Source organism: Mauremys mutica, chromosome 6 (assembly GCF_020497125.1).
Source record: "Mauremys mutica isolate MM-2020 ecotype Southern chromosome 6, ASM2049712v1, whole genome shotgun sequence".
Lineage (NCBI taxonomy): Eukaryota > Metazoa > Chordata > Testudines > Geoemydidae > Mauremys > Mauremys mutica.
In genome coordinates this window covers 5643382-5656718 of record NC_059077.1, presented here as the reverse complement: position 1 = coordinate 5656718, position 13337 = coordinate 5643382, and the positions used below count along the sequence as shown (strand labels likewise).

The following is a 13337-nucleotide window of genomic DNA, read 5'->3' as shown; positions in this document are numbered from 1 at the left end:
ATTTCCACTATATGCATCCGACGAAGTGGGTATTCACCCACGAAATCTCATGCTCCAAAACTTCTGTTGGTCTATAAGGTGCCACAGGACTCTGCTGCTTTTACAGATCCAGACTAACACGGCTACCCCTCTGATACTTAGCTTCTAATGTGTCCTCAAAAGGAGACAACTGCAGGTGTTCTGAAAAATGTCTTTCCCTGTTCCCAAGTGTCTGCACAGGAAAGAACGCCCAGAAAGCATGATGAACAAACTTACAAGAGCTAGAGGGAAAACGAGAGATTTAGTCACACCACAAATTCCCAGAACATTTTCAATTTCAATATATGAAGCCACAAAGCCACGCCAGGAGATTTACCATGCACTATCACTACACATTAACTGATCCAGGCCTTTGGAAAATTCACGAGTGGCTGGTTTTCACTGTATAAAAATTACCAGTGACATCCAGTGACCCCCTGATCCCACCCTCCTTCCGCAAGTGTTCGCTAATTACAAACTTATTTTGCTTTTTGAAGACTACAGCTGTAAACCAAGTTAGCTCCATCTTTCCACTAAGACTGACTAAGCTGCCTCCCACCTACATCCTATGGGCGTGCCCACCCATAGGCTTTCTGTTCAGGCTAGTTTGGACTGCTGAATGTGGCATAAGTCATCCTAAGAAGAGATCAGGTACAGTTCAGATAAGAGCAGGATAAAAAACTGCTGTAGTTCAAAGTAAACCTGAGAATGCAGTTATCAAAGAAACCAGTGCAAGTGGAAATGAAACTTTAGACTCCCCAGACTAACAAACATTGTTGGCTGGTAAAAAAGACTCTCAGAAATCTTGAAATAAACTTTTGGTCACCAACTATTTCTGCTATTCTTTAAGCCTCTATGGGTATATCTACACTGCAAAAGAAAACATCAAAGCCCAGGTTTATAGACTCGGGCTTGTCCTATGGCACTAAAAATAGACTTTCCTGGTTTGGCTCTGAAACCTGGTGAAGGGGATGAGTCTCAGAGCCTGAGCAGGAACATCTACACTGCTACTTTTAGTGTCGTAGCATGAGCCTGAGCCTGAGCAAAAATGTGCAGAAAATTCATTATATAGTCTCCTGTCATATAACAATGAACTAGCACAGATATCTGTTGGGGAGATGCTGTGGGTTATATTTATTACTCAGAGATGTGTCTCTGCAGCTAATTCAGCATTTGCACTTCTTGCAGATACGTCAAGTATATTTTTATTGACCAAATAAGTTCCCTCTGAGTTTCCCATCTGATTATGCTACCAACTTCAGTGTAAAATAATCTGCCAGAGAGAGAGAAAGCCTGGGTGTTAAAATGGACACAAACAACTCGGCAAGCAGTTTCCAGCTACCCAAAGTAAAAAAGATTCTATAAGCCGTTTGCAAGCACAGTTGATTTCTGTCTGTTTTAATGCTGTCAATCTGCCAGTTTTAAAAATATTCAGGAGGAGCAAAAAAAAAATCCAAGCCAGCTGCATTCAGTAATGCATAAGTCGCCTAAGTGGCACATCGGGTTATTAAATGCACCTCTAGAGACCAGGGAACAACTATAAATGAATTGGAATTTGGTGGTCTTAGTCAAATACTGCACATTCTGGCACGACTGGCAGTTTCTTCTCTAGAGACTCCAGACTGGAATAGCAGGAGGTGATGCATGTCGTGATTGAGGAGAATTGACAGATGGCCCCAGGTGTGAAATAACAGGGGTGCTGCCGTTTGCTACTGAGATGCACTGGCAAAACTATACTGATGGAGTCCTCGAGGACTGGAAAAGCTAGGGTGCTGCAGGTTAGTACAGAAGTGTATTTGCATAATTGTGAGGTTTGATTTTTTTTCAAAGAGTGTGTGAAATAAATCACATGTCTGGAACAGCAGGAAGGGCTGCAAGCCATTCTTTTGCATTTATATATAATTGTCTTGAATATTTGGACACATCAGTATAGCTAGCACAAGATACATAACAATTCAAACAATCCTAAAAAAATAGCATCAATAATATGTATTTAACAAGGAGCACAGATAACTGTCACCCTTCTCTCATAAAATAATAAAAAAGTTATACCGTAAACATAAAATCTTCTAAAAGACCCTTGATAGTGTTCCCTCCTGGAACTATCACCATAACAACGAACATTTCAATAGAGGGAAAGTGCTATTAAATTCTGTGTTTGATATTTCCAGCTAACTAAAAATATAAGAGGGAAAAACACACAAGGGTGAGATAGATCCACACACACAAATGAGAAAAGTGTTTGATGAAATAAGTGGTTGCAAATTACATCTGGAAAATCTCTAGTACTGGAGGGAAAAAATCCTGTAACAGGCACTGTCCATTCAAAGGGTGCCTTTATATAACAAACATATTTGATACTAATAGTCTCAAATGTTCCTATATGAAACATGTTCAGGTGAGGGTTGAGATAGGCTGGCAGAGGTGCGTGAGGTCCCAGAAATGGATTAGCAGAGGGTGTTATAGGGAAGAAAGGAACAAGGTGCATTGACTGAGATGCTGAAGGGACAAAGCAATACAACAGCAAGGAATGCTACAGGGTAGCATTTAAGCACGCAGACGAGTTAAAAGGAGGGGTACTTGCACGGCATCTCACTGAACTATATCTGGCTCTAGTCAAGAGCTATTAGACAGCCCTCGTTTCCATGGTGTACTATATTCATATTCAGATCAAACAAAGGGGAAAGTGGTGGATTGTTTTAAAATTCCACTCTCCCTGATGCAGTTATCAGGAGTATGCACAAAAGCAGGTGTCATATGAACAGATCCTCCTGAATGAGCAGGGAGTGGGTACTTGAGCATGTACCAGGCATCGGCACCTGAGAGATGGGAAATGCGTTTTAAAAAGCTGTTTTAAGCTAATCAAATACAGTAGGTTCGCTTTTATTTTTGAGTATTTTAAAGCATCTTACACCCTGGGGCAGACTTGAAAAGAAATTCTACAAACCGAACTTGCCTCTAATTTTAGAAGTTATACATCTTTTGCTGAAGATCGGTCCTGGACTCACCCATGTGCACACCAAGCTAGTGAAAACTATCCCCAATAAAGCCCTGCGGCCTGCTCCCATGGCTGTGCCTGAGAGAATGGGAGATCTTGCAACTACAGATTCTTCAGCTGCCTTGAGATGGCCAATCTGTGTATCAGGAAAAGAGCTTCTTCCCAAATGAGCCCCTCCTTCTGTTTACACCTGACAGTGAAGTGACAAATTCAGCATTACAAATTCGCATCAGGAGGATCCAAGTAGGCAGAGATGGGCAACATTTGTTGAAAGGCTTTGATAATTAGTTAAATGTAAAGGGTACTTATGGTAGAGGAAATGAAACACATATATCCATTCAAAAGTTCGGTATATTTAAAGTGTTCCCCAGAGTCAAAGTTTCCCCTTCCACAAACAGGCAGATTGCCATGAATACCTCAGACAGAAATCAAACTGCTCTATATTTGCTCTTGAAATCTTTTCTTCAAGTAGGTAAAAAATTATGCCCTACAGGAGATGACAAGATGCCTTTAAAGTACATACCTCATTTCTGACTACAATTACCTTTCGCTAGCTTGGCACAGCTGCGTGCTCCTATTTGCTTTTGTTTTTCCATTAAGGGCTCGTCCATTATTTGTACCCATCCCATGAATGCCAATGATGCAGATTCCCTTGCCTACGATTCTCTCCACAGATAATAGAGAATAAATTGCAATTAGATTTTGGTAATTGTAGATAATTAACTCAAAATGAGCTGTTAATTATAAAAATCTATGTTTTTCAGTTCTTGATTGTATTATTTATTTTACTTGTAAATTCCAATGTCTCACTCGAGCAAGTTTAATATTTTAAATACTTTTGGCAATTTTTTTTTAAAATACCAAGAGAATTTTAAACTGAGCTTTGCTTATTTGAAAATTAAAATTATGTTTCGGGGAGGTTCCCTTGAGAAGCTCATCCAAACTGGAAGATAAACAGGGTTGGTTTTCCATCATGATTCTTAATAATATTTTCTACAGCAAAAAGCCTTTGGCATTTCAATACAACTGCCAGATTGCTCAGAAGAGAACAGTCCCACCTCCCATTCCAGCCACACTCACGCAGCACCCTTTTCTGAGATTGAAAAAAAAAAATCACTTCTATATTCAAATGCATAAAGGAGACAAATGGACTTGTCTTCGTAGCCTCTTCCAGCCTTACATTAGATTAAATTATTTAGGGAGCATTCATCTGGTAACCTTTGCAAAACTGAAGACTGAGTACAGGAAACAAACTTTCAGATGCCTTGCTGCCAAACTTTGGAAGCAGCTGGCGTTGTGACTTGAGACTGCAGAAATGCATATTAACTTTGAAAAATTACTGTGGGTTTAATCAAGAGAATGAGACAGAGAGAGAGAGAGGAAAAAAATTATGAAATCTGGAACTCATTTTGTAAACAATGCAGTTTTTCTTCATCCCCCCCCCCCCCCACCCCAATATTAAGCAGACTTTTGCAGGTTTTAGCAACCTATTGCAAAAAGACATGCAGATGTTGTAGGCTCCATTTCTCCTCAACCGAGTGCAATGCTAGAATATATTTAACTAGATCTATTTTCTGAATCTCCTTTGCTAGAGTGATCATGGAATCACATGGTTTTGTAAAAAAGGGAAAAAAATAAATGAGGATCACTTTTAGGACTCTCCTCATCTATGATGGTAACCTAAGTTTAAAATACAATAGATTCCACTGCCTGTTAATACAAAAGTGATTGGATAATCAGTAACTCTCATAGGAGAAAGAACAAACTACAGAGTCCATGAGGAAGATATCTCACCCCACTGTTGTATTAACTTAGATGGAATACATGAGTCAAAAGAGTTGAAGGTATCGACATGACCCTGTTGTTTTCCAACATTAAACAGTGGTAAACAAGGTTCAGGGTTTGGTGTACACACAGACCTCAGGTTGCTTAGTACCATGGCAAACACACTATTAAATATCCTTTATAACTTTTTATTAAAGATACAGAAAGAAGGAAAAACAGTTAAAGCATCTGAACTGCAAGGTATTAAGCAAGGCTTTCATTTTAACAACATCCTCATTCCATTTAGCAGGAGAGGGTCTTTAGAAGGAAAAAAACCCTTGCCTGATGGTCTCTTAGAGGGTATTAAATATGGGTGGAATCTCCTTCTTTAGAGGGTTTTAAGGTCAGGCCTGAAAAAGCCCTGGCTGGGATGATTTAGTTGGGGACTGGTCCTGCTTTGAGCAGGAGGTTGGACTAGATGACCTCCTGAGGTTCCTTCCAACCCTGATATTCTGTGATTCTATGGGAATAACTGTCCTGTTGGGTAAATGAAGTAGGTAGTTGGATACATTGGAGCTATTGTTGTTGCTGCTGCTGTTCCAGTCCAATCCTATTTCCTAGAAGGCATAACAAGACAAACAAAGGCGAAAGAAAAGAACAGCAAAGAGAGAAAATACGGCAACTGTCCCTGGTGTTGAATGTCACTTGCAACCTCTCTGCTGGAAAAACACAAGCACAGCACATGGTCTTATTAACTACTCCAGGACCTGGCAAACCAGCATTGGGCTGTTTAGGGCATTCTTTTTAGCGGCCTTTTTCTGGTCACAGAGAGCAGTGTTACACAATATATAGTCTTGGCCAGACTCTTATTAAACAGAAAGCAAAAAGAGAGGGATAGGAAAAAGAAGAAGTAAAGTGGGGAAGGAAAAGGACACACTGGGAGGGCATATGAGTGATAGTTTCACATCCCAAGTGGTGTTCAGCACTCATTAGGATGGAGAAGGTCCAGGATCCTAAGAGATGGTGAGAGTGGCAGCCATGATGGTGAAGTTTGCTCCTTCCTGTTCTTTCAGTCAGCCAACATTGCAGGAGCCAGTTCTCCCTGCAAAGTCTTCTTCTGAGAAGGACCCCAAAAAAGAGTGAGGGTGGAATAGCCCATCCCCACATTATTTTGTCCACCAGTTATGCCCAATTTCCAACACACCAATTTTGGTTCATTGATTTCCAGTCTTACACTATCCTTGTTTACACAGTCCTTGCATCATATCAGTGGGCGTTTTTGTTTGGACTAATTCAGCCTCTCTCTTTGTTCACCTTTCCCCATCAACATTTATTATAGTTCATTGCGACCTTTCACTTACTTCTCACTGTGGAGTTCACAATTAGGGTAAATGTGTAAGCCCAATTATTCCCCTACTATCCCATCCCCAACCAAGTGTGAAGAAAAGAAAATACAGAAGGAAATTAATACCAGTCACCAGACAGCAAAACAAAACACACCTAAGCCAAGGTTGGTAAGCATGTGTGTGGGGGGGGGAAGGGGAGAAGAATTAGAACTGCAGAAGGCACACCTGCAATTTCTGGGCCAGCAGCAGGTGCTGCCTTCCTGAGTGCACACATTTACTTGGGTTCTGCTGCTTGCTGTTCATGATTTGCTGGGATGAGAAGAGGATTCATTGGGTCAGAGACGGCAGGGTTGGCTTGGGATGAGCCAACACACCGCTGAGCCTGTGTCTACCCTTATTATTCTACAATGTCTAGTCAATGTGTGGAGGTAGGAGGAGAGGACTGACCGCTAGGAAGACACTTCTGACACCTAGAGTTCTCGTCTAGCAGTTTGCTTTAGCACCCTAAACAGTGAGAAAGGTTTTCTTTTGCACTGAAAGGCCTGTATACTTTTTTATTCTCTCCTTCCTGCTTTGCTGAGAAGAGATTTTACACACAGCTTTTGACCAACGCCTCAGGGCCAAAAGATATAAAATGCCAAACTGACTAACCTCTGGCAGGACACTGCACTGTCAGTCAGGTCAGAGACCAGAGAGGGGAAATTGTATCTGGGAAGGGTTTTAGAAACAAAAGAGATTTTCCTGCTCAGAATGGGAGTGAGGAAAGGCCAGGTGATCCAGAAGTCCCATTAAGATGGAGATCGACCACATGTGCCCTTGTAGACTTCCTCCAGTCACTGGGAAATACCACAGCTATCTACAATTATTAATTATATGAATTCCAGTAGCATTTAGAGGCCCCAATTAAGATCAAGGTTCCATTGTGCTAGGCACTGTACAAACACCTAGCAAGACAGTCCTTGACCTGAACAGCTTACAATCTAAGAAGACAAGAGAACAAAGGATAGCATTATTGCTATTATAAAGATGAGGAATTGGGGCACAGAGAGACTCAGGATATATCTACACTGCATTAAAACACTCCTGGATGGCCTGTGCCAGCTGGCTTGGGCTGCGGGGCTATAAAATTGTAGTGTAGACATACAGGCTCTGGGACCCCTTGATGGAGGAGGGTTCCAGAGTCTGGGCTCCAGTCTACAATTTTATAGCCCTGCAGCATGAGCCAAGGTCACACACAAAGTCAGCAACAGAGCAGAGAACTGAAGCCAGCTCTCCCGAGTCTCTGTCAAGTGCTTTAACCACAAGACCATCCTTTCTTTTTGTTATGAATAAATTTACTAGAGACCAATCTAGACTATTTCATGAGGTCTTTCCTGGTTAGCAGCATTTAACCCAAATCAAAGAGAAGTACAAAACAAAAATATGCATGTGGCAGCCAATAACATCTTTTTGAGAAGGAAGAAAATACACCAACACTTAGAAGTACTTGCTAATGGTTAAAAGAAAATGAGAGAGATTACCTTAACCCCATGCCAGTGCCATTCATCATAAGGGTTGGTCCTCCTGGCCCGCCTGGTGCTTCATCAGTGATCACTTCTGAATCAAAAACTTGGCCCTTAAATCTGGAAATGTGGAGTGAGTTAGCTTTACATCCTGGGGAAGCTATTGTACCTGCAGCCACCTCCACCCCCAACACACACAAAACTCTGATCTGATCAGAGCACATTATACAGAGAAGCTTTCACAAAACCTCTCCATTTTCTCTCACACCTCTCAGGTTTGGGGAAAACAGCTTCCACCTGCTGCCTTTGTTTCTGAGGGCTGTGGTTGACAAAAATTCTTTAATTCTACTGATTTCAAAGCACTTGCTCTCTTGAGAAATATGAGAAATATGAGAACAACTATGAAAAATATTCATGCTTCGCCACACTAAGGGATGCCGTAGCACCTGGCAAGAGCTCAAGGGTGGCATGAAAGCTGCATAAAATATAGGAGATTGCAGCTGTTCTCCATCTTTAATATGGTGATGCAGTCCGAGGCAACTGCAGGTCTCAACTCATGATGTTCCTTCTTTATCTGAGAATACTCTCCTCTGTTCAAATCAAGATAGGAAATAGCATGCAGGGAGACAGAAAGCAATTATGTTAGAATTTGGCTATAAAAAAAGGGCTAACTCCTGCCCTTGCAAAAAGCTATATGGGCATTTTAAGAGCCACTAACTAGTGCAAGAGGTCAGGACCTTTTTTCCTTCTCATTTAAATGATGACACCTCTAGCACCTCAGAATGGGCCTAATCCAGCACCGCACATAATTCTACCCATTGAGAGACAGGGACAGCCAAATAAATTAGCATTAGCTGGTTTTGTTTGTCTGTCTTTTACTATCCTTGTGATGGTAAAAGATGAGTGAATAGGTTAAGTTCCTTCCTTGGTGAGTCTTCCTGACAATTTAGCAAGGTGTATTTCAGTGGTCCTCAACGCGGTGCCCGCGGGCGCCATGGCATCCGTGGGGGCATCTTAATGTGCCCGTGTCCTGGCACCCGCCGAAATGCCGCCGAATTTCAGCAGCATTTCGGCGGGGACGCCTCTTGATGACGATGCTTGTCGCCAACAAGTGATGTCATCGAGAGGTGTCGCCCCCGAACTTGATGATTCCCTGTTCTGCTCATTCCCTCTGAAGCACCTGGCATTGGCCACCGTTGGAAGACAGGATACCTGGCTAGACGGACCATTAGTTTGACCCTGTATGGCTTTCTTATGTTCTTAAGAATACATCTGTTCCTATTTACTTCTCACCTGAAGTTATAATCCTTTGTAAACTCAGTCATTTCCAACTGTGATGAGATGTTTACCCCACACTTGCCTGGAAAGGGTTAATGCAGATGGGGAAGGGGGCTAATTAACCCAACAGGCCACAGCTGAAGGGAGTCAGGTGGCCAAGTAAACCCAAGGCTGAGTGAGGGAGCCTAACTGAGGAGGAATGATCTGGGCTGGGACTATAAAGATAGGAAATTGGAAATAGAGGGGGCTGATGGGAGAGTCTGCAGTCATTCCCTGAGAGAAGGGCTGGCAAACCCAGAGAGGGGGGAAATTAGTTGGGGATTGGTCCTGCTTTGAACAGGGGGTGGGACTAGATACCTCCTGAGGTCCCTTCCAACCCTGATATTCTATGATTCTATGTGATTCTAAGCCAGGAAGGTGGGACAGGGCTCAGGGAAAGACACTAAGGTCTAGAAGTGAATAGGTCTTGACTGCTGTCTAGAGGGTCCCTGAGCCAGAACCCGGAGCAGAGGGTGGATCTGGATTCCCCTGCCAACCATTAAGGGAGTGGCACTACGAGGAAGACTGCCTAGGGACTGCTTGAGAGGAAAGACTTTCCGATCCTGGAAGGGGAAAATCGTTTGGTGACCTGGCTGGAGGGCTAAGTCACAAAGAGGCAGCTCATGGAGTAAGAGAGGGGGCCACAAACCAAGACAGAGAGGTGGCGAGACGGTGCACAAACATGGGAAGAGGCATCAACCTCACGAGCTACTCCCCAGAGTGACCAGGAGGAGGTGCCATCCTAGTGGTGAGTGGAGTGTCTTATCACATCAATGCATGGACAATTGTGACTGCCTCGGATCAAATAGGCATGTGAAAACTAACTACATACAATTAAATTTTTGGATTCCATATTACATACAAAAGCAGCAGAGAAAGTTACTTAGCAGAGTACAGTTTATACAGGCAAAAAACTCCTTCAGCTATAATATTCCCTTTTAAAACTTGAAAAGCAGCTGTGGGGTTGGAGGGAAAGGAGAAAATACATGTGTGGGATGCAGATCATGTAATTCATAATCTTGTGGGATCCCCTTGTCAGTGACACTTTTAAAATCATATCTACATCAAAGCTCTCATCAAAGCCTTTTGCTGTTTCCTTTACAAGACTGCTAAACTCCATCCATTCCTCCCTCTTCCCTTCCACTACAATCTTTGTATTCAACTGAGTTATATCTCCTCTTTCTAGGGCAACTTTCTCTTCTGTGGTTCCAATACATCTCTATCCTCTCCCCGCTGCCAGTCTATAGAAAATGTTGCTGCTAAATCTGCCTTCCCTTCCCACCACTCTGTCAAACCCTTACCCAAATATCTTTCAGGGCAAGCTCTCACCTTCTGCATCAAGTGAAAGCATCTCATTTCCAGCTCATGACGCTGCACAATTCTGACCCGCCTACATAGCCATTCTTATTTCCTCCTCCCCACTAACCCTTCTACTGCTTAAGCACCTCCCATGCTTCATCCCAACAATCTCTCTTGTATCTTCTTTCCACTTATTTTCGTGTCTTTTTCCATGGGGCCCCTCACTCTCTAGGGCCTCTCTTCTTAACCTCCCATATAACAACCTCTCTGTTTAAATCTCTCTTTAAACTCACTTTTTTCAGGTAACCTTCCATCAAACAGCACCCAGAGTTCAAGACTGGACTCTCAGTTGGGGTTGTGTGTGTCTGTATTGTCTGAATCTGATTTACATCATAGTCCCTTGAGTGAAGAACCACATCTTCCCTTATGTCTGTACAGCTGAGTAAAGCATCAGCACTCAAGTCTATACACACAGCTCTCCTTCCCCTCTACTCTTCCTGCTTACTTTCTTACCTAGCACTTTAACCTTACTGCTCATTCTGTCTTTCTTCCGCTCGTGTTTTGGCACCTCTTAGGATGCTGTTCCTACACCTTGAACTCCTTGTTCTAGTCTACTAATGCATGCTCTCCTCTTTCAAATCCCTCCTCAAGGATAATTTCTTCCATCAATTTTCCTATCTTATTCTAGACCAACAGTCCTCACACTCTTCTTTACCTAACTGTTGTCCCATGTCTAGTCTCATGGTTATAGCATTGTCTAGTTTAAATTCCAAGTTCTTCAGGGCACAGAGGAGGTCTTACTCTGTGCTTCTCAATGCTCCATGTAAGTGTTTGGTACCACAGAAATTCCTTCTACACTAACAATTATCCTCTATCTACAAACCTCACAAACTCACCTATTGTAATCCAGCCTGGATTGGTGTAGCTGTTGCTGCTTCAGAAGTAGTTTTGCTTCCTGTTTAGCAAGCAGATGCTGGAGACGTTCCTTTTCAACTTCCAGCTCCATTTTCTGCAGCAGAAGCTGCTGTCTTCTTTCCTCAGACAGCCTTTTACTTCGCTCTGTTTCTTTTGATCCAGAGTCCACACTGTCATTCATCCCAGAAACTCGAGAAAGCCTAGAGTAATCACAGGTTTCATGAAGCGGCCCAGAATGTCTTCTGGCTACATGGCTGACCTTTTGGCTATCCTGAATGTTCTCCAAGCTTCCTGGCTGCATACAAGCCCAATTACTCATTTGGTGAGGACAAGTGTTCTGAAATTCACTCATTCTCTGGCCCACATCAGGAGCCATTTGTGTGTGGTATGGGCCCCTTTCCTTTGCTGACAGCATCGTATTGTTACATTTTCTGTGCAAGCCATTTTCCACTGGACAGTCATTCAGAACCTCCTGTTGGTTGTAGTGGGCTGTGGTCTCATGAGCATGATTATTTCTACAGTGCAGAGGTACTGAAAACAGGGCTGGACTTCCAGACTGTGATGCTTTATTGTTCTTGTATATTGTTCTTGTTTGTGGTCTAACTATACTTAAATAAGAACCATCCAGTTCCAAAGGTGGTAGCTGGCACGGACTCTTCTTGTTGGACACCTACAATAAGAGAAACAAGCTATCATCTTTCAAAATTTAACATTCTATGTTAAATTGTATTGTTCCTTAGCAAAATTTGCTTCTCCTCATCAGTTCACAGAGTAAAGTTGTCATACCAGTACTGGGAGAGTCAATGCATTGTGCTGATGGACATCTACCAAGACTCATAATGTTTATCAAAAGGCAGAGATAAGCCTGCTATCAAATCTACATTTCAATCAGTGTACACAAGTACAATAAATATGAAACTACTGCCTGCAGGATCCTCAGCATAAACAAGTAGCTTCAGAGTACCAAGTAGTTGTGAGTATCTAGGGTTACACAAAATCAACTTGAAGAGTGGCAAAAAACATTAAATGTTAATGTATGAAAATGTTTAATTTTGAATGCCGAGCCAAAAAATCCATTCAGCCACTATAAATACTCTTTGATTGGCCATTACACAGCAGGAGATTTGATGTAAAACATTTCACCTTGCGCTGAATGGGATATTACTTACCGCCGGAAATTTGATGAGAGTTTTTGAAATGTCTTTACAGAAACACAGATAAAAACCGACCACTTTCTGTAAAATATGGTTCTACTTCAAAAGCTGTCATTTAAATAAAAAAACATGTTTAAATTCAGCTATAAATGTAAGTGATTTTTCAATTAAGTTGGGCAAGTGATTATACTCTGATAAAACTCTGCAGAAAGAAAGCAGTTGTAATTCACATTTGTCATCCCAATGAAAAGTGAACTCGTAGTGGGTGTGTTATACTCACGGCTATTATGTCAGGGACATCAAAATCCTGCTTATATCCTGGAGTATCCTTGCACTGCGGTTTGTGTCGGCAGTTAAGCATTTGTGTTGCTGTGCCCATCAGAACAGCAGTGAATCACTTTTCCTAGATGTGTGCGTTAATTTCAGTAACATATTGCATTTAAACTCTGTTTCGGCCCTCAGGCTCTTTGTCAGAGATTTAATTGTGTTTAATTGCAGAAGCCAGGTTTGTTAAAGATAAACAAACCACTTTAGCAGCAGCAAGCAAGCTGAAATTTGGTGGTCACTGATGGACAGAAAATTACAATTTGTATTCTGGTAACACACACAATGAGATTAGCTGCTGTCCATATGCACTGGAAGATAATCTCTGCCCCAAAGATCTTAGATTTAAGAATGCAAGCAACATAAAAAGAGATGAAGAGGAATCTAATCCAACTATGTACAGTTTTTGTATGCATTATTTACATTCTTTATATAAATCAATGTATCAACTCTATTTGACTGCCCCTCGGCTCCTTCATATTAAGTTTCTTGTAGGCCTCACAGAAAATAAAATAATGTAGATTATCCCTTAAATACTGATATTTGATTATTTTCAGTTATGCTTTTACAAAAATTTACTCTTCACCATATGATTGAAAGCCGCACATGCCATGTTTTGCCCCATGAAACCCAATGAGTTGGAGGCATCTGCATTAGTGTCAGGACTAAATGCGCAAGAAAAGTCTGATGCTAGGACTGG

The 13337-nt window shown here is 41.9% G+C and overlaps 1 protein-coding gene across 5 annotated transcripts in view; it reads right to left on the bottom strand.

Moving 5' to 3' along the window:
• KIAA1328 (KIAA1328 ortholog) overlaps positions 1 to 13337 on the bottom strand; it is a 250571-nt gene that overhangs the window by 66704 nt on the left and 170530 nt on the right. For all 5 annotated transcript variants that reach the window (XM_045020559.1, XM_045020558.1, XM_045020561.1 and 2 more), the window contains 2 exons: positions 11141 to 11829; positions 7647 to 7748 (listed from right to left, as the gene is read on the bottom strand). In XM_045020559.1, coding sequence (XP_044876494.1) covers positions 7647 to 7748; positions 11141 to 11829 — 791 coding nt within the window. The remainder of the gene's footprint in view (positions 1 to 7646; positions 7749 to 11140; positions 11830 to 13337) is intronic.